We start from the raw sequence: 22,624 nt of genomic DNA, 5'->3' as shown, positions 1-22,624 counted from the left end.
CATTGTTGTAAATCTGTTTAGTACTACAAAATAAATATTTTAGTAACTTATTCGTTTCTTTTCATTTGAAGCATTCATATACCTAATTTGTTTAAAGCAGATACCAGGTTGATAATGTGTTGCCTGTTTAGAAAGGGAATTGATTGGACCAAGTAGCTTAGCCCAGTACTTTCCCATCCCTCCCCCACGTTATGGTGTTAATTGTTACAGTGCGATTTCTAAGGAAAACTCTTTTTGGAAGCAAGATCAGCTAGTTCACCACTTAAAATACATCATGCACGATGCCTCATTCCCACAGTTTTATTGTGAAGGTAAACACTTTTGTAAATATTAAATCTAAATGGACTGATGAAGTAATAACTAGCTAACTCAATAACTGAAATATTACTTTTCCTTTGTCAGTGTGGTATACTCCGATTTTAGTTTGGGGTAAATAAAGTGTCAAAGCCTTATGTAATTTTGGAAAAAAAAACAAAAACAGAACACTGCATTAGACCAGATATCACAAAATTCCTTTTAATAACATTTCTGAAACAGATATTTAACGGTGTTTTTGTGAGGTGGTGTTTTACACTGAATTTTTTGAGCACATTTTAAAGTGTGTACTGTGTTTTAAAATGCCTTGCTCCAGTTTAGCAAAATAAATACAGGTTGAACCTCTATAGTCTGATGCACACTCATCCAGCAATGTCTATAATTTGGCATGATGTTATTTAGCTATAATTTACCCCTAAATGTCTTCTAAGAGCCCAGTAAGCAGTGGAAGTGTTGGTAATGTTGCTAGACAATACTGACCTCCCATGGTCTGGCAAATTCTCTCCTTCTGCACTGTGCTGGACTAGTGAGGTTCAACCTGTACCATTCATATTTTATAAATACCATTAGGTATGGTATTTTGCCTATTCGGAAATGTACAAAAGTACACATAATGTTGTGTAGTATATTGTTACATGTCAGATTAAATATCCATGTACTTATTGTTCAGTAACAATAGAGTTAGAATCATAGAACACTAGGACTGGAAGGGACCTCGAGAGGCCATTGAGTCCAGCCCCCTGCCCCAATGGCAGGACCAAGCACTATCTAAACCATCCCTGATAGATAGAGTTAAGTGTTAAAGGTGTCTTTAAAATATCTGTCGGTAAATCAGGGCTTTTCTCCAATAAAAGAAGTCAACAGTATAGATAGTAGTTTTCATGGCAGACTTTTTTGTTCTTTGTACTCTTGCCATGTAGGAGGTAAGTCCACAATAGACTCCTTGCATCACTTAAACCCCAGTTAACCGCTGCACTACGTGTTTTTAGAGACTTTGGGCTTCTCAGTGTTGGGGTACGTTTCAATTTATACTAAAGCAATATTACCTATTGGAGTAAGTCTCTGCAACTGTAAAAAGGTATTCAGTACGTCACATGCACAAAGTATAGTATTTGATATGGTATGAATCTGAGCATGCAGTTTTATATTTAATTTAAAATTAAACAGAGAAGCGCTGAAATTTGTAGGACTCAATTTGTTAAGAAGGCTGTAGTTTCATGACAGACTTGTCCTTTTGAAATAAACCTGTTAGAGAAAACAGGAGTCTGTCTTTATTCTAAAGCAGAGCTTGTTTGTGTCTTTAGTTTTCTCTTCCTCTTGTGCTGTTTTAAGTGTACTAATAAACATGACTGTCCCTACCACACTTGTGCTCATCTTGTTTTTTCTTATTCCTCTTTTGTGACCTCTTTCAACTGGAAGCAAACAATCTTAAAACTCAGAGTATTTTACACTTTTCTGTGGATATAAGCATGCACCTTTTAGATTCTGTAACTTGATTACTCAATGCCATATAGATCATGGGTTCTTAAACTTCATTGCATTACAACCCCTTCTGACAACAAAAATCACACAACTCTAAAAGGAGGACAGAGCCTGAGCCCCACCGTCCAGCAAGGAGATCAATGCCCAAGGGCTTCAGCTTCATTCAAGGGGGTCTGTAAGCTAGCTTTGCTGCTCAGGATTAAACCTCTGGAGCTTCAGCCCAAGGTGTTCTGGCTTGGGCTTTAACTTTGGCTCCAGATCCCAGCAGCTCTAAGCCAGCCCTAATGACCCCATTCAAATAGGATCCTGACCCACATTTTTGAGAACTGCTGATCTAGATTACAATTTATGTTCCTTTTTCAGACTGGATTGATTATCCATTTTTCCATTGCAGGAGTAAAATACTTGAATATAAAGTTGTTTCTTCAGGAACTTAAACATCATTATTGTAGACCAGTGGTGTCCAAAAGAAATTTAACTGATCACCACAGGACTCCACCCCTCCCCCCCAACACACAGCCAGTCACCTGCCCCCCCGCAAGATTACTCACCAGAGCCATGCTGGTCACCCCACAGCTGGAGGAGCTGCCTCTAACATTGCAGCCGCATGTTTGTCCCACCATGTGGTGGGACGGCCAGAAGGGCACCCCACATGTGCAGCTGTCTTGAGACGCATTTTGCTGCACTCCACTGCGTGGCAAACAGAGAGCATGTTGGACACCGTGGTTGTAAATACTCAAGTGAGTGCTGTGCTATTCCATGTGATTTTTTTTTCTTGTTAACCACTCAATCATGGTCTATGAAATAAGATGTCCTACAGGTTGGTGTAAACACCTCAAGTTGGCCATTTTAAATGGGTTTTTAAGGATATTATCATCTGAGAGAAACCTGATCTGAAGCCTATGAATGTGACATTCTTAGTGCGTATGTATAGTATTTCTAGTAGAGTTCAGTTCCTCAGATCTTGAATTTAAAATTGAATGGATTTCTGTGCATTTTTATTTTACAGTAAAGTCATCTAATTTAAAATTGTGTGTATATGATTACCAGATATATATTTTATCATTAGCATGAGTAGCAGTAAAGACTTAAAATCCTAGGGCAGGAAAGGACCTCAGGAGATCACTGAGTCCAGCCCCTTGCCTAAAGCAGGATCAACCCAACTAAATCATCCCAGCCAGGACTTTGTCAAGCTGGGACTTAAAAATCTCTAGGCATGGAGATTCAACCATCTCTCCAGGCAAGGCATTCCAGTGCTTCACAACTCTCCTGCTGAAATAGTTTTTCCTAATATCCAGCCTACGCCTCTCCCTCTGTAACTTGAGACCATTGCTCCTTGTTGTGTTCTCAGTAGTGACTGATGGCAGCCTCTCTCCATCCTCTTTAGAGCCCCCCTATCAAATCACCCCTCACTCTTCTCTTCTGCCAACTTGAGGAAGTAACATACATACATAACTGATGTTTACAATTTGAAAATACTCTGAAAAAATACTTGGATACATATGTTAGTACGTGTCTAAATCTGTACAATGCCAAGTACATGCTGAACTTTGTTTCAGTATGTGTAAGTAAGGATTGACCAATGGAGATTGTGAGAACACTAATGAAAAATCTGTAATGACAATTAGGCCATGTCTACATTAGCTCCAAACTTCGAAATGGCCATGCAAATGGCCATTTCGAAGTTTACTAATGAAGCGCTGAACTACATATTCAGCACCTCATGAGCATGCGGGCGGCTGCGGCACTTCGAAATTGACGTGGCTCGCTGCTGCGCGGTTTGTCCAGACGGGGCTCCTTTTTGAAAGGACCCCGGCTACTTTGAAGTCCCCTTATTCCTATGAGCAGATGGAAATAAGGGGACTTCGAAGTAGGCGGGGTCCTTTTGAAAAGGAGCCCCGTCTGGATGAACCGCACAGCGGCGAGCCGCATCAATTTCGAAGTGCTGCAGCCTCCTGCATGCTAATGAGGCGCTGAATATGTATTTCAGCGCTTCATTAGTAAACTTCGAAATGGCCCTTTGCATGGCCATTTCGAAGTTTGGGGCTAGTGTAGACATAGCCTTACTGTTTTTCCCCATATAGTTGTCCTTGCTGTCCTTTCAGCACAGAAAAGCTTTATTTTAATATATCCAGAAATTAAGTAAGCTGTACATTTAACACAGGATATAAGGAAACTGAAAAATTAGCATTCTAAAACTAACAAGTTTCAGTTGAAGAAAAACTGATCTGATATTAACATGTTCATAAACAGGCTAGATCGTATGTCCTTTAACCAAGTATTATAAGCCACCTCCAAAGTAACTCAGTTTCTTCAGGTGGAGATGAGGGATATTTCTGGAAAAAGTCATGGATGAAACAAGGAGTCATCAGAAAAACATGTCCAGTGCAATTAATAATTCTAGAATACCTATCCTGCAATGGAAATTTAAATATTGCTGATACTTATTTAACAATTTGGATCAAAAGGTTTTCCTCAATGGCTGCGCCTAGTAGGAAGAGGGAGCAATCACTGCTTATGAGATTTTTTTTTTTCCTGACTAGCTGCATTTCCTACAATCTTGCTGCTTTGTGATTGTCAGTTTAATTTCTGCCTCAACTGTAGGTAAACATACGTCATAAAGCAACAGCCATTTGGACAGGTAGAAGATGCATGGGTATGGCAGTGCCCAGATTTCTTCAGTGGCATTTGTGATGTCCAGTTTTGCTTTTCCTTGAGACAGAATAGAGCAGGCCCCATCTTAGTCTGTCTGCCCTCTGAATAGTCTTGAAATTTCTGGGTACTCTTGTCTCTTAAGTACTCTTGCTTCTAGTTTTGTTAACTAATACACCTTCAAACTGCACCATCACTAGGCTGCCCAAGTGAGAAGCTGATACTCTCATTCCTCATCCTTTGTTCAGTATAGGCAGTCTTTCATGAGATCACTTGAGCTGCACTTTCTCCCTGTGTTGGAAGCCGCCTTCTCTGCAGTCGAGTTTTCATCCATGTCATCATTTCAGTAATGGTGGCCACGTGAATTTCTAAGTGCCGACTTCAAATTCCAGAATGACAGTGTAGAGGGGGGCAGCCTTGAAATAAGTGCCCACTTTGACATTCCCTTATTCCTACCTAGTTTTGTACACTTTGAAAATTGTGTGTCTGCCATTATGCTAATGAAGCAATGAATATGCACATTAGCCTGCTTTGAATTGCCTCATTACAATGCCACCTCTGACGGGAGTGGGTGAGTGTAGAAGCAGCCTTAGTCAAGAGAAGAAATCCCACTTTCTAAGAAAAGCAGCAGTTCAGTAAAGGGGGAAAAAAATAGAAATCTCTACATTCATGAAGCACTGATTTTTTTCCAACATCTTATTTATTTTTAATGTCTGTTACACACTTGGTACCATAAGTTAAACCAAAATTAGTACAAACATGCCCCTTCCGAAAGGGAGGTGTAGTGTGGTTGCAGCCTGAGTGAAATAAGTGCCGTGGCAAAATCCCCATTTCTAGCCTTGTATGAACAAATCTTGTGAATGCCAAATCTAGTTGTATCAGTTGTGCTGAGATAGAAAACTAGGAGAAGGGTAACCAGGGCCTAAACTGCATTATATTTTATGAATCTTTAGCCAATAGTTTTAAAGCACATTATTGGAGTTCAGAGACAGCAGCCTTTATCTGGGCCTAAATGCTCAGTGGAACAGATCATTAAACTAAAACTCGTTAATTAATTCTATGCAAATTGTTCTTAAGAAACTGGTAGAATAGTTTCAGAACACTAGTGTTTCCACTAAACTTTCATGATGACAAGGCCACTAAGATGCAGACTTAGTTTAAACTAAGTTGTGTTACATATCTTACAGGTTTCTATCAACATAGTAACATCGCCTTCCCAATTGACATTGCCTATCACAACAAAAGCACTTTTCTTAGTGCCTATGCAGGATATGTTACTGGAATAGGTTTGACAGCCTGAAGTGTATATGGTATTTTTTGTTTTTTGTATTTTTCCCTCACATGCAGGAACAACATTGATGTGCTGGCAAAACATTGTATGGTTATAACTTTCCTGACACTTATCTCTGATCCTGATCTTCATCTTTACTGTACAAATTGCTAAAACCTGTGGAAATTGAACAGGACCAGTGTCATTAATTTCCTTAGTCAAAATCGATGGCAGATAAATACCTGGGCTCATTTCAAAGTATGCACTTGCCAAATATATTTTTTTTTTGTATCTGCTCTCCCGTTACTATAGTTTCAATTTACCATCAGTCTGGCTCAGGAGGGAATTGAGCAACTAACACAGAAATTGTGAGATGAGGCTAGTAACTAAACTGAATTTTGACTTTTAAAGAAGATGACATCTGTGGGACACAGCTGGTGGTTTGTGAAGCACTGTCAAAAGCTAATTTTGTGGCTGCCAGCAATGTATATTTTATGTGAGTAAATAAGATGCCCTTTCCTATCACTTGTAATCCCATAACTGCTGAAAGCAGAAATATTTCCTCTAGAGTGTACAATAACTTGTAATACTATGCAAATGCTTCATTTAAAATATATTAATGTTTGTCCGGTATGCATGCACTATAGTTTTCCCTCAATAAAAATAAAATGTGGCAGTCTTAGATGAACCACTATGAATATGAAATAGCAAGAGTAAAATTACCCATTTTAAATTTAAAGGGAAAAAAAAAGGTAGTAGTGAGCCAAAGTGACTTCGATTCCTTTCCTTGGTCTCATCACGCTCCTACACATGCATTGTAAGAGTATAATCTAAATACAAACGGATATGGCCACTTTCAAACTGGTGCCTCTGTTGGTCTTGGGACTATTGCAGAGTATTACTTTGTCCATCATAGGTTTAAGGTTGGGAGAGTAGCAACAGTATGTTTTAATACATCAGAATGCCTCAAAGCTAGGAAAGTTCCAGAAAACAAGAAAGTGGTCTCTAATATATGTTTGGTAATACTTAAAAAAATCTATAAAGAAGTGGGTTCAAGGAATTTCAACTTGTTTGAGTAGATGGGTAATGTAGAAGGCTATTGGATGGTTATGCGAGAGGAGAAAGGTAGACTGACAAGCCTTCTCAATCATTGTACCTGACTGCTACGTCAGCATGCCATTTCCCTTCATACACAAGCCCAGGAAACTCAGATAAAGCCACCTTTTCCCAAACAATTTGCATCTCCCACTACTTCCAGTGAAGAGATGTTGTTTCACTACTTTAGCTAGAGCCACACTACAGCAGAACATCGACATGCTGAGGGTTGATCTTCCAGGGTTTCATTTTGTGCATGTACAAAGTGATGCTCCCAGAGGGTCAGCGTTGACCCCTGGACTCCTTGTGAGTGGCAAGAAATAAGGAAGATCAACGGGAGAGACACGCCCATCGACCTTCCTCCATGCGGGCAGACATAGAAGTAGAGCACATATAAACCAATTTTAGCTATGCAATTGGCATAGCTAAAATTTTGTGCATCAGTGGTTGACTTCTATGTCTAGTATAGACATAGCCTTTGTGTGTGGCTCTCAGCAATTGTTTATAGAGTACCAGATAGGTACTTGATGTTTTACAAATAATTTACCATTGCCCTGTCTTTAGTATGATCTCGAAATATAAACCAGTCATGTGAATTCTGTGCTTGCCAGTAGTGGTCATTTATGTTTTAGCTAGAGTAACTGTCCTTCCAGTAATTATCTTCCCTCTCTTCTAAAGGATGCTGGTTGAATAATTAAACACATTTCCATGTGTAACATATAGACCATTTCAGATTGTTAAAAGTGAATTAAAAGCCTAATTTACTTGTTTTTATATGTTCTGTTTCCGGCATTTATTTCTTAGTTTTAGTCAGAGAAAATAATTTAGATAATTTTAGTTTTTAGTTTACTTTCTGGTTTACATGCATAAATTCAGTGCTACAGTATCTGAGTTCCAAACATATTTGTAGGCGGTTCTAGACCAAATTACTTTAAAATAAAATTTAAAGCATTAAGTTGTGTAACTTCATCTTGATGCTTTTTGTGGCTGAATCTGTATGTTTAGACAGCATACTTGATTATATTCTAATGGGAGACTTTTTTTTTTAAAGAGACTTCTAAAAAACTAATAGTTGCTTGAAGAGGATGCATTACTCCCCTGGTTTTAGGAAAAAACAAAGTTTCTACTTTATCAGTTGTTTTTAAAAAGGTTAATAAATTAGTGGAAGCGTTTAAAAATGGATGTTCCTTTATTAGTATCCAACTCAGTTAATCAATTGCTTACAATAAAGGGCATATAACCATTTATAACATCTATTGAAGTACTTATAATCTGTAACACATACTGCTCATGACTAAAAAAACTAACTTCTACTAATCATCTACAAACAGAACCTTAATATATAGTATGACCAATGTTCTGTTATGCGGGCTGCTTTTGGTTTTGTTTGTATTTTGTTCCTTTGAGATTTCAAAAAGCTCTTTTCAAGAAGGAATTAAATAGTTCTGAATTTCCTGCTTCTGGTCTCCTGCATCTATGGAAAGTCCCACTGACTTCACCGGAGCTCCACTCAGGCACTAGTGTCTGCCTGTTTGCCTTCAAAACAAGTTGTGGGGCTGGAACCTTGACCTGGCTTATACGTGGAATGTGGAGAGAGATTTAGCAAATTAAACAAATAGGTTTTTTTTTCCTTCACAAGCTTCTTTCAGTTATGTCAGTCATGTCACCTTAACTATAATATGTATGCAGTATAGCTGTATCTTTGTTGGCCCCTAGAGATAAGAGCGACCAGGTGGACCTGGTAATATCTTTTAATGGACCATTTTTGGTTGGTGAGAGAAACATGCTTTCCAGCCACTCACAGTTCTTCAATGTTTGGCTGAAGAGGACAGTTGTGTACAAAGCTACTTCTTTCCTAAGGAGTCTGTGTACCACAGTTTGACCTTTATAGAATGGTGGAAAGATAACTCTGCCCAAACCTGAAGAAGCTCTGTGTAACTCAAAAGCTCCTGTCTCTCACCAAAGGAAGTTTGTCCAGTAAAATAAATTCCCGTACCCACTAAGTCTCTGTAGCATGTCTGATGTCTTCATCCATAACTGTATTTTTTTCAAGTTAAATATCCCTTTGAACAAAGTACGAATAATATAAATTAGAATGGTCATTAAGTATAATGTGAAAAGAATATTTTGCAGTATCAGAATATTTTAAATAGTTCATTATTTGTTGCAACATTTTTTTGCTTCCAAGTTACCTACAGTTATATTCAGAGGTAGGTAGAACTAGTATTTTGGAGATCATAAATCGGTCTCTTTTATTCTTCTGGCATTGGAACATAAAGCTCTGTCTGTTGACTAGACTGATTTAACAATCTTCATGTGTTTTACGAAATTGTATACAGCTATGCAATGTTTGACAACAAAATTTGTGTCGTCATGCATAGTACAGCATGATATAAAAAAAGCTCTTAAAATGATTATAAAGTTCCCAACAAAAGTTCTGTTGACAGAGTGCGGCCATGCACAAAAGCCAATCAGAAGAGTGCTTGGCTCTGTCCACAGAGCCATTGGACTGCCCAGCTGCTTTCTTGACAAAGCAGGCATCCGGAAGCACTGCCCATTGTTCCAGATGCTCTGTCTGTCAAGAGAAGACCCCCACAGTGTTCACATAGCTTTTTTGTTAACAGAATCTATTGACAGCAGCATTATGCGTCATGGCTGACAGGCACAGTGCTGCCAGTGAAAGTGCTGAGTTTTGTCGACAAACTGTCAACAAAACACATTTTGTGTGTGGGTGTTCCACCAGTTTTGTCAAACCGGGGCTTTGTTGGGAAAACTCGCTACTCTAACTGTAGCCTCCATGTAAACGATGAGAGAAAAATGATTGATGAAACAGAACTTTCAGGACCTGATCTGAAGTCTACGAAAAGAGTTTTTTTTACTTCAGTGGGCTTTGGATCAGGCCTCTACCTTGTCAGCTTTATAATTCACAATTCCCTACACAAAGCCCCCGAAATAAGAATATTAGTCAAAACCATGTAAAAAGAATAGACATTGTGAAAAATGCTATAATTCCAAAAAATCATTTCCTCTGATACCCTACCTTCCCCACTTCAAAAGTAACTTCTAACATGTTGAAAAATCACAGCATGTACAAGTATACTCATGCATAATATGGCTTGGTGAGAGACAAACGGATGCCCTCTTGTGGCCAGTTATTTCTGATTGTTTTATCCCTTTTTTTAAACAGTGTTTTCATGCACACACCAGTGATTGAAACGTGCTCCACGCTAGCTTATGACTTGCTATGAATTGTCAGTTTGTAGTAAATCACTTTAAATAGTGTTCTTATCTGTGTGGTAAAGCAGAGAGAATTTAGCCTACGTTCTCAGATTCCAGATTATTTTAAAACCTACTACATATCATAACCCAGATAAACAAAACTGAAAACATTGAATTAAAAAACCTATTGCAATTCCTATCAATTGCAAGAGTGATAAAATGATCTTTCTGGAAGGAAAGCTGAATTACATGAAGATACAGTAAAGAAAAAGTACAGATTGGTACATAAACTTCCTCATTTGATCACATTAAATTGTTGATGCAAAAACTATTTACAGACTGTTTAAACTTATGCAGTCTTCAGGCAGGTGTGCACAATACCATTAGACAAAGTATCTTGGGACATAAGTTAAGGAATTGCAGTGGAGAAATAGTTCTGAAAAATGCCATGTAATTTGAATGTATTTGATATAAATATAAGAGAGGATGTTGTTAAAGTTAGATCTGAATTTAATTGAAACCCAATCAATTCTAAGGCTACATTTACACTACAGTGGACATCGGTGTTCTGAGGTCAATCCACCCCCAGTTGATTTAGGTGGACTTTGTGGTATTGTAGGTAAAATGTAAAATAAATGTACTGTACTAACACATGGGAGCGTCAGATGTCCTCGACAAGGCTGGAGCCATCTAATGTCTGTGGAAACTGTTTTTTTTGGTTTGCTGCTCTTTCAGGAAAGATGTAAATTCCTAAGGCAGATCTTAATGTATCTGATGAGATGGTTGTACTTAGGAAAATGAAAGTACGCTACACAGTACTTATAATGATCATGCCAAGTCTCTCACTTGGCTGATTTTTTGAAAATATGTCTCTCTCTTTTTAAGATGAAAGGATGAAGCTGTCTAGTTATCTAAGAAACTGATGAACGAATAAATTCTGCTCAGTTAATTAGTACAGCTTAAAGTTTGCTACCAGTCAGAGCAAGGTCATTTCCTTGTGTTTCTTGTAGGCTCAGCCCTCATGTTGCTCAGGAGTGAGTACATATATCACACACATCAAATAATTATGCTTAAATTTTTAAAAATGAAATGTACATAGCAGTAAAAGTGACAGAAATGCTCTTTTCATTCCTTATTAAGTCCATTAGAGGTTTTTTTCACTGCAAAAATCAAGAACTGGGGGGAAAAAAAACAAAAAACAAAAGAACACACAACACTCACTCACCCTGCAAAAGAAAAACTTCTTAGGCCTTTCCAGACTTAGTGGCTGGCTAATTTCCATTATTTCTCCATGTCTGGGCAGGGAATTTAGTTAGCACCCTGAACAAGCATAAGGGATAATTTACTGACAATGAAAATAGGGTCATTTCAGCACATGCATGAATTGTGTTTATACAGCATCCTGTATCTTAATCAACCCACTTTAATGGCTACCTTGTTTTCTAATCCTGCAATGTGATTTGCACATGGGAGACTGCTACAACTGCGCGGAGCCTCACTGATGTCAAGGGGGTTCTGCATAGGCATGGTAGAGCGTCAGATTCTGAAATTCTCTCTCATACTCAATGTCTGATCAATACGCTCTTGAGACATAATACTGCATAAAGTTTGGATTTTTCAACTCTTCCCACAAAGCTTTCAGTATGCTTTGATTTAAAGTAGTTGTAAATTTGTCCTAAAGAACATGATAAATGTTCATCAGTATGGATGCTGTTTTAGATTTGTAGAGACTAAGGTCAGAAGAGGCTACCTAGTCTAACCTGTATATCACAGAGCATTACATTTAATACAGTTATCCCTGTATTGAGCCCAATAACTTGTTAGACAAATGCCTACCTTTGTTTTTTCTAAACTTATCTAGCAGAAGAAACATCCAGTTTGATTTGAAGGCAGCAAGAGGCAGAAGATCCAAAACTTCCCTTGGTAGTTTGTTCCAGTGGTTAATCACCACTTGTTCTTTCTCCTCTATAAAGAAAAAAGTGCCTGTTTTCTAATTTGAATGTCTGGCTTCAATTTCTACTCAATAGTCTTTATGCTTTTCTAAATTAAGAACCCTTTATTACTTAGTAATTTTTTCTCTGTGAAGGTGGCTTAGACTCTGTAACCAATTCACCTTTTGGTATTCTTTTTGATAAGATGAACAGATTGAGCTCTTTAAATCTCTTGCTGTAAAGTATTTTCTCCAACCAACAAACATTTTTTTCTCTTTCCTGCATCCTCTTAACTTCAACTTTCTTTTGAAATGTGCACAGTGCAACTGGATGCAGTAGTCCATTATTAGTTTCCCCAATGTACCACACAAAGGTAAAATTGCCTCCTTACTTAGAAAAATATTATGTACTCCCATGTTCTTTGCTGCTCAAAATTTCCTTAGCTCTTTTTACCATAGCATCTCACGTACACTTGCATACTGCTATGCACCCTAAATCCTTTCCAGAATCATTGCTTTCTAGAATTGTCTCCCATTTTTGTAGAAATGATCTGCATTCATTGTCTCTATAATCTTGCATTTTTAGCTGTACTAAAGTGCATTTTGTTTGAATGGACCCACTTTGCCAAGTGACCAGATTGCACTGTATGACTGCTCTATCTTCCATCCTGCCAATCTTTGTGTTCCCCACAAATCTTATTAGCTGTGGTTTTTTTGTATTTCAGAACACTGACAAAAATGTTGAATAGCATCAGGCTCAGCACCAAATCCTTCAGCACCCCAGTTGATGATTTCCCATTGATTACTACATTTAGAGATCTGTCAATTCTTGGTCCATTTAACGTGTGCTTTATTGATATTACATAGTGCTAATTTTTTAAATAGATTATCAGGGCAGTATTAACTCAAAGTCTTATATCCTACATATCAACCCAACTGGTAATCCCACTGAAGAATGAAACCTGTGATTGCTTGCCAGCTCCTTTTGCAAACCATGTTGATTTCTTTTGTTGCTAATATATTATACGTACAACAAATACCTTCTTTGAGTGCTATTCTGTATTCCACTGAGGATACAAATGTGCCTGAAACCAGAAGATTCTTGCTATCAAAACCCATTAGTCCACACCTGCTCCTTTTCATGCTCTGATTCAAGGATATAGAGGGCCATGTGGACTAACATCCTCTCCAGTTCCTTTTTACTACCGTATGGTCTGAAGTGGATCCCTTCAGCATTCACCACTGATACTTGACTCCAGTTCTGTAAGTATTACATAATCTTTTTTGTAAAAATCTATAAATATTGGAGAACTGTTTACAAAAGTTGATAACTTAATGAAGTTACTATCCCTCTCCAGGTCAGCAATGAGCACCATCGGTGCCTATGCTGCCTCAGAGAAACTCTCATCTCTGCTCATTGCAGCATCATCCACACCTTTTTGTCACAAACCTGTCAAGCTGAGGAATTCAGGTTAGGAAACAATTCATGGAGCACTCAGAGTGCCCAGTCAGATTCAGGTCAGGCAGATTCTCTTATACCGCAGGCTAGGAAGTCAAGGAGCGTGCTGTCCAGCATTAGCTTTGTTCCTGTTTTTCTCAAAGGAACGAGCCCACTCTGGAGGATTTATGCTTTGAGGGAAACAAGAAATCAACTTTTTAACTGGACAAGGCCTTGCCCTCATTAAATTACTAAAGGCAGTGCTGCATTTCTTCAGGATATATACTGCAGCTCTCAAGTGATACTACAAAAGGTAATAAGCATAGATGAACAACAAAGCCTTTCTTTCACCAGAGAGCTTATGAAGTGCAGCAAAAGTGTCAGAGGATGCAAAAAATTAGCATAATATTCCTCCTGTCCCTTCTTTCCAGTGGCAACAGCTGCCAAGTAGTGCTGTTGATGGGATCTATGACACCTCCTATCCCAGGTTCCAGGTTTTCCCTACTCCAAGATCTGATTTGATGTCACCTTAGCCCATTTTTCTCAAATTTAGTGGATAATAATGGAAAATAGATTCTTGATACTGTCCATTTAGATTGTATGAGAGTTCCCCTTTCCCCTCTGAACCCTTTCTGTCATTCCCTTTCAAGGACTGCCATTTACAGAAGATACACTCCTTGCTTCTATGGGGAACCCATACTACCTCTGCATTAGAAAAAGCGTTTTTTCTCAAATATTTTTCACTTCCCTAAAGGAAAGAAGGCTGGAGATGACACTTCAATGTTTAGCCTAAGACTAAGATTAGGATGATCTCCATACCTAAACAAAAACAAATGGTAAGTGGGTCTCAGCCTAAAAGATGACTCCAGCTATATGCTTTATGAGCTTAGCTTTCATTAAAATATGTATCAGGCTGGCACAAAATAGGAAAAAAATAGTTTTGTTCCCTTCTGTAGTCTGAGACTCTCTAGCTTAAGGAGCAGATCAGGGAATGTAAGTCTAAGTGTCCTATTTGCTCCACCACCTCCTCAGAAGATGTTAATTATAGGTGTCTCCCTAATAGGTTAGGGTATTCATCTGATCAAGAAGTCCAAGAAGCCAGTACAAGATGCTTACTTCTTCACTTACAACTTATTCAGCTGATGTCACATAGTGCAAGAACCAGGATCTACGTCAACAAGAAGTGAGAGCAAGATCACCCTTTTTTATAGGTGGGTTGTCACTATCCATCTTGTTTCTTTGTCATCACATTATACTGTGAGCAGTTCACTGTGAATACAGGGAGCAAAATTCTTTAGGAAATCACCCAGACTGTTTTGTGCAATGTATGAAAGTCCAAGCAATATCTTCACAAAGGCTATCAAAGTGGATCTCTGACTCTTATCTGTTCTGTTACTCATTACAATATACTCTTCCACCTTATTGAGTGAAGGCCCACTCCAGTAGAGCAAAGACTCTTCCAGAAGCTTTGCTTTGGGAAATGCTACTCATTGACTGTAGGCTGTGTCTACACTAGGAACTAACTTCAAAGTTAGGCACTATTTCGAAGTAGCCAGCAGAGTCTCTACACGCATTTCCCCTTACTTCAAAGTTAACTTTAAAGTAAGGAGCCCAACTTTGAAGTCCACTGCCCTACTTCGAAGTTTAACTTTGAAGTAGGGTGTGTGTAGACACTCAACTTTGAAGTTGCTTACTTTGAAATAAGTAACTTCAAAGTTATTTTTGTAGTGTAGACACAGCCGTAGAGAGTCATTGAAAGTTCTATTCGTAGCTTTGCACAACAATCTACCTTAGTAAAACCTCCTCAGGTGATACATCCTTTGGGTCAGTGGTCCTACTATCATCATCACAGAGATCTTTACAACCTCCGGCTTTCTGAGTGGTGCTTGTCAGTTATGCACAGTGAAATACATATTGAAACCAGCACTTGATGAAAAAGAAGTTACTTGCTTTCCATAACCAGAATTCTTTGAGATGTGTGGTATCTATCTGTACTTTACTACACACACTTTCCCTTCGTCACATCATCTTTGATGTGTGGCAACAGAAGCAACTGATCTGAACCACCCTATATATGCTTGGATCAGAGTGTGAGAAGATAGAGAGCACAAGAGTGAACTAACAGACTCTACCAGCAACACTCTTCTGGTTTCAAGCAAATGGGGAATGTGTGCATATGCAAAGTAGAATACAGGTAAGGACCTCACATCTTGAAAAAACTCTGATTATGAATGGTAGGTGGTCTTTAATATCCTTAGTCCTGGCATCTATAGATTTTTCCATGGTGTCTTTAGCTACCCTTATCAGTTTTCTATACTTTATAACTTCTAATTAATATATATTTCTATTTCACATCTTTGCTTCTAGTTGTTGCTGTCTCTTCTGTCACTCAACCAGGATGTGCCATTAACCAAAGTTATTTTTTTTGTTGATTAGGGAATTGTGGCCATCTAATAAACTCTTCCTAAACTATTGCCAGTTTTCATGTACACTTTTCTTCTTCTCCTCTCCTAATCAATTTCATTCATAATTTTTCTCAGCTTCAGGAAATTAGCTCCTTTCAAACACTATCCTTAGTTCATATTGAATGTAATAACTTGTCTTTAGGCAACCAGTAACCTAGAAATAAGTAATTAATTTGTCTTTATCTATCAATGTGAAGTCCAAAATAGCATTATTTCCTCTTGGTTTCAGTAGCTATTTGTGTTAGAAAATTATTTATATATAATTTTTAGAAATTCTGATTTAGAATCATAGGGCTGGAAGGGACCTCAGAGATCATATAGTCTAGCCCCCTGCTTCAAGCAGGATCAACCCCCACTAAGTCATCCCAGCCAGGACCTTGTCAAGCCGGGACTTAAAAACCTCGAGGGATGGAAATCCACCACCTCTCTAGGCAATGCATTCCAATGCCTCACCACTCTTCTGGTGGAGTAGCTTTTCCTAATAGCCAAACTACACCTTTCTCTCTGTAACTTCAGACCATTGCTCCTTGTTCTGCTATCTGACACTACTGAGAACAGTTTCTAACCCTCCTCTTTAGATCTCCCCTTCAGGAAGTTGAAGGCTGCTATTAAATCATCCCTAAGTCGTCTCTTCTGTAAACTAAACAAGCACAAATATATTTATCAATTATTTATTAGTGGCTATGTGAAATCACCTGCATTTCCTAAACAGCAGTCTCATGTTAGCTGTTGATTTTGGTGCTTTGGGAATGAAAAGGCAGTTTTCTTATTATCCTTTGTTTGCTACAGAGATTTTCCTACAGAGGAAGGATGAACTGAAGAAAATAAAACTTGAGGGTTAAGGATTCATGGTATTTTGGACAAATTAATATGCACTGGAAAAAATGCAGCAATACCCTATTAAAACCTATCAAAACAAAAAGCAGTCAAGTAGCACTTTAAAGACTGGCAAAATAGTTTTAGGTGAGCTTTCATGGGACAGACCCACTTCTTCAGACCATAGCCAGACCAGAACAGACTCAATATTTAAGACACAGAGAACCAAAAACAGTAAGCAAGGAGGACAAATCAGAAAAAGATAATCAAGGTGAGCAAATCAGAGAGTGGAGGGGTGGGGGGAAGATCAAGAATTAGATTAGTCAAGTATGCAGATGAGCCCCTATAGTGACTCAGAAAGTTCCCATCACGATTTAAACCATGTGTTAATGTTCCGAATTTGAATATAAATGTCAGTTTGTCCACTTCTCTTTCTAAAACAGAGCGATGATGTCTCTTCAGTAACACACACACCTTGAGGTCATTGACAGAATGCCCCATTCCATTAAAATGTTGACTAACTGGTTTGTGGATCTGGAGTGTTTTGATGTCTGTTTTGTGCCCGTTGACCCTTTGTCTAAGGGAGTTAGAATTCTGTCCAATATATAAAGCATCTGGGCATTGTTGGCACCAAGGATGGCCTGATCAGTACTACACTGTTCCGAAAACCTACTGCTCGCTATACTTATCTACACCCTTCTAGTTTCCATCCTGCACACGTGACTAGATCCATTGTTTACAGTCAAGCTCTTAGGTATAATTGCATTTGCTCTGATCCAAGTGACAGAGACCAAAAACTACAAGAACTTTACCAAATATTCATAAACGTGAATTACCCACCAGGAGAAGTAAAAATACAAATTGACAGGGCCAGATGCATACCCAGAAACCAGCTACTCCAAGATCAGCCCAAAAAAGCCAAGAACAGAACACCACTGGTCATCACCTACAGCCCCCAACTCAGACCACTGCAATGAATTATTAAAGACCTACAACCTATTCTTAATCAGGATGCTACACTCCAGAAGGCCCTGGGTGACATGCCTGTTCTGTCCTACAGACAACCTCCCAACCTCATGAGGATCCTTACTAACAGCCACGGTCTATACCCCAGGAACACCAGTCCTGGAACCTTTCCCTGCAACAAAGCCCGCTGCCAGCTTTGTCCACATATTTTCTCTGGAAATACCATCACTGGACCTAACCAGGTCACTCACAGAATCACGGGCACTTTCTCATGCTCCTCTACTAACATCATATATGCCATCATGTGCCAACAATGCCCAGATGCTTTGTATATTGGACAGACTTCTAACTCCCTTAGACAAAGGGTCAACGGGCACAAAACAGACATCAAAACATTCCAGATCCACAAACCAGTTAGTCAACATTTTAATGGAATGGAGCATTCTGTCAATGACCTCAAGGTGTGTGTGTTACTGAAGAGACATTATCGCTCCGTTTTAGAAAGAGAAGTGGACAAACTGACATTTATATTCAAATTCGGAACATTAACACATGGTTTAAATCGTGATGGGAACTTTCTGAGTCACTATAGGGGCTCGTCTGCATACTTGACTCAATCTAATTCTTGATCTTCCCCCCACCCCTCCACTCTCTGATTTGCTCACCTTGATTATCTTTTTCTGATTTGTCCTCCTTGCTTACTGTTTTTGGTTCTCTGTGTCTTAAATATTGAGTCTGTTCTGGTCTGGCTATGGTCTGAAGAAGTGGGTCTGTCCCACGAAAGCTCACCTAATAAACTATTTTGCTAGTCTTTAAAGTGCTACTTGACTGCTTTTTGTTTTGATAGTGTATAGACTAGCACGGCTCACTCTCTGTTACTGTTAAAACCTAGATTTGAATAACGGATCGTTACTTCTCCAAATGTCTGAGTAGATGATTGTTTATGATGTAAGATTTAAGTACATCATCTGGTGAAAACTGACATTGGGGCAAGTATCGTCTGCATGGGAGCTGGGGTAGGAACAATGGAAATGTAGACTTGTAAAAGTAGGTCCCATTCTTCTCTAGTCAATGGAGTTTGTACCTGTTGATATCAGAGATCAGTTTAGCTCAATAGTTTTCCCAGCTCATCATGAATATTCTGACATTTAATTACAACATGCAACATAGCAGAATGTTCCCAAAAGTAGGGAAATATCTTGTTAACTTACTCTAGATTTGTTTGATACAAGGGAGTGCGGGCACAGTATTCCTGACGAAGGTCCTCAGCTCTGGAATCTACATTCCTATCCAGAAGCTAAGTTTAACATTGTGGCAGTTGTTGCCTTTGTTGCATAGGGGAAGGAAGATTATTTGGTAATTGGGAAGTGTGTCTTTTTATTTTATCATTTATTTGAACTATGGTACCACGACAAGACCTCAGCTAAGCGCAGTTTGTCTCATTGTGTTACGTGGTGTTTAGAATTAGAGTGGAAGGGTGGTCCCTCCCCCAAAGAGATGAGTTTATTTAAAATAAGATGAAAAAGGTGTAACAATCATGCTTTTACATTTATTTTGTATTGTTTTTGTTGCTGTAGTCACAGCTGTGGGGAAAGACACACTACATGGAGCAATAAATAGATCAGTATGTTTCAGTAAGAATAGTTTTTTTGTTCTCTGTACAGTGGCAAGTATAATGGGGATACGAATAAGTTTCTAATAAGGAAAAAAGCAAATAGCTAATCTTCCAAAATTTTTGGTTGGGGGAAAGGGAGCAGCCAAATTATCCTATTATTGCTTTATGGAGTCACTACATTTAACCTGTACTACATTAAAGTAATAGATTATGGCAAAAATGTAAATACCCAAGCACTAACCTGAAAGGGTTTATAAAGAACAGAGACAAATCAAATTAGATTAATTTTGCAGCTAGATTTACAAAACTGGTAGGCAGAGGGTATAAAGTAAATGGGCATGGTTTGATTATAATGCAGCACTTAACAGTGCCTTGCAAAATCTAGCCTGAGAATGTAATTCCAATTTAATCATTTATCACTTTCACATGGATTGAGTAGCTGGAGTATTTTACACAAAGGTTACTCTAACCAGTAGTCTGTCAAGTTATGAGGAAGTTATCTATGGGGAGTGACAGAGTACAGCATTACTGAAATTTCAGTCTGAGTCAACATCTTCATTAATGATTTGGAAGAGGAAATAGTGTGCTAATTATATTCATAAATATGATGGGATCCAGGAATGTTATGAACAATAATGAAGAATGTGAAATAATAGAAGGGCATAAGTTTGAAAATTAGGTTAGAAAATAACAACAAAATGCTTCCTGGACAATTTCAAGTTTCCATGATCTAGCTGGGGGATATTAATCAGGAAAAGAGACTTTTTCAATGGTTACTTAAAAAAAATGCTGAAAGTCAGCAAGGGGTAATGGCAAGAAGCATACAAAAGATCTACATGACTTTTGAAAACAATGTGGCAGCCAAAAAAAGTAATTGATTTGAGTTGGGTCCTGGAACAGCAATTTGGAATACGATCTCACAAACTGGAGATTATTGTTCCTCTTTAAATATTGTTATTGAGATAGCAACTGAAGCAGTCTGTTCAGTTAGGGTACCAGGAAAAGGGGGAAGAGACAGATCAAGGACCTAAAAGGACAAGAAACTTTTAAAATAAATATGCAAAATAAATGCGACTAAATAGCCAGTTATGCTGGGAAGGGACTTGATAAATAAGTGCTTAAATAACATAAACACCAAAAAGTTAAAAATAATTGTAGGGTGGCACGATTGGTAGCCAGGAATGATGGGGTGAAATTAAGGAATAGGCATGTTAAGTTGAAATTCACAAATATTTTCATAATAGTGGTGGTGGGAGACCTCTTGCTTGTGATTTTAAACTAGTCAAGGTAAATACTAGCAAATACATTCTTGATACCTTTACACTGCTAGCTGATGGGTGAACTAAGGATTCTGATCTAAGGCTTGATCTCTGTTAGGAAGATAAGTCAATTTCTGATACACACTTCTAGCTATGGCAATTACGTAGCTAGAACTGACGAATCAGAAATTGACTTACCCAACTGTCCTCACAAAGGAAGATCGACGGGAGCATTTCTCCCATTGACCTCCCTTAGTCCTCGCGATAGCCAAGGGGTTGACTGCTGACCCCAGACAGATTGATTTTGTGTGTCTTTACCAGACATGCAAAATCGAACTCTGGGTCAATCTTCCCGGAAGTATAGACGTGCCCCTTCAGGCACAAGAGGTAATGGCAAAACTCTGACTTCAGTGGGAGCAGGTTCTATTCTAACATACTAATAGTGGAACTTATTCTCCACTATGTTAAACTAATGTAATGTTGTTGTAACTTCATTGATTTCAGTCCTAATAATTTGCATCTTAGTATATTTAGGATAAACCTAAAGGTGTGTTTATCATAACTACATATTTATTTATGTGATGATCAACTATACTAAGATCTCTTATAGATTAATGGTATTCTGTTTTTTATAGTACGACCTTGCATACAAGATTCGTGATATAACAGTGGTATGAACATGAAGAAACAGACTGCACTTATCCCAAGAATTTCAACTGTGGAGAAACTGAAGTCTATTATGAAATGAAGTATTGTTTGCTTTGTTTGCCTATTTTCACTTTGGAGTCAAGCTTATAAACTTTGCTCTCCTCAGTTTTAAAGGTAGCATTATCTTTTAATCTCACCTACCTATCCCTAATGCAGCGTTTACAATGTGATTGTTAAAGGATTTTTCTTCACTAGTTCTAGGTTTTAAAGACTTTTTAATGTGAGGATAGTAATGCCTCTGGGTAGATGTAAAAATATATGATGAATTTAACAGAAATCAACTCAGGTGGCAAAAAATGTAGCTTTGGTACTGAGTTTATTTCAGTCCAATCACAACGAAATTAATATGTAATTAAAATGTTGATTTAGAGTGAATTTTGTTTACAGTTAGTTAATTGCCTTATTTCCTTGATAGGAAGTCTGCCTTGCATGATGTATATTTAAATGCTATGATGATACCATGTTTTAATGCTGTCATAAAAATGATCTTTGTAAACATTTGTTTAAAAGCACTTTGCTACACTGTAATCCAAGACTGTAAATCTTGTGACATATATTTAATAAAACATTACATTATAATAACTATAGTACAAGTATGCATAACAAAATCTGGTAAAATGTAAGCTGCAATAGGTTAAGCAGTTTATTGCCCTGCCTTTGCTGTTCATAATTTTATCGTAGAAAAAATGGCAAAGACTATGTAAATAGCTATGGAATTGTTCAAACAAGAAATTTACCTACATTAGCTTTAGTGTCTCCCTTGTGCTAAGGTGGCTTTGTACAGTTCTGACAGTGCAAAGTGACCATAAATCTGGTGTAGCTGGCTATGGATAATTGCCCCATCACAGGCAGGGTTTCTGGTGGTAAATAAGCCATAGAATCCACTCACTCTGCAGCTGATGTCAAGACTATGATTGGGAGAATAAAGGAATAGTGAGAGGGAGTGTTCCAGTGCCCCAATAATCCCCAAGCATTGCAATGGTTCCAGTTACCATACACAGTCAGCCTAAATTAAAGCACCTTAAAGGACCAGACTGATATGCAGTGGCCTATTGTTGAGGGAACACAATTGTCTTAAAGCTATTGTGTGCGGACAAAGAGACACTCCTGAGGTACACTGTGTGCTCATCAGTGATTGCTGAAAATCTCATTTGATTGTTGGATTAGTAAATCAGTGTGAGGTTAACCTCCTCTGACAGGCTGGATCACAGAAAGCCTCTTGGGCTTGTCCTCCAGTGTGCTGTTCATGTCACTGATGCTTGCCTTCCTGCTCTCTGGGGCACCCCGTTACCAAATCCTGCTGGGACCGAAGCTCTGGTCTCATCCAGCAAAGGCAAAGAATTGGTGTTACCTCCCTGCTGTAGAGCAACACAGATGCTGAACCGATTCATTCT

General features: G+C 38.3%; 1 protein-coding gene across 1 annotated transcript in view; it reads left to right on the top strand.

The window, feature by feature from the left end:
* Positions 1–21,806, top strand: part of CXADR (CXADR cell adhesion molecule) — a 64,606-nt gene extending 42,800 nt beyond the window's left edge. The window contains exon 8 of the mRNA XM_074997498.1: positions 21,158–21,806. Coding sequence (XP_074853599.1) covers positions 21,158–21,199 — 42 coding nt within the window. The 3' untranslated portion in view covers positions 21,200–21,806. The remainder of the gene's footprint in view (positions 1–21,157) is intronic.
* The last annotated feature ends 818 nt before the right edge of the window (positions 21,807–22,624 follow it).

Source organism: Carettochelys insculpta, chromosome 1, assembly GCF_033958435.1.
Source record: "Carettochelys insculpta isolate YL-2023 chromosome 1, ASM3395843v1, whole genome shotgun sequence".
Lineage (NCBI taxonomy): Eukaryota > Metazoa > Chordata > Testudines > Carettochelyidae > Carettochelys > Carettochelys insculpta.
Note: the sequence above shows the minus strand (reverse complement) of the source record. Positions and strands in the feature narration are given on the sequence as shown.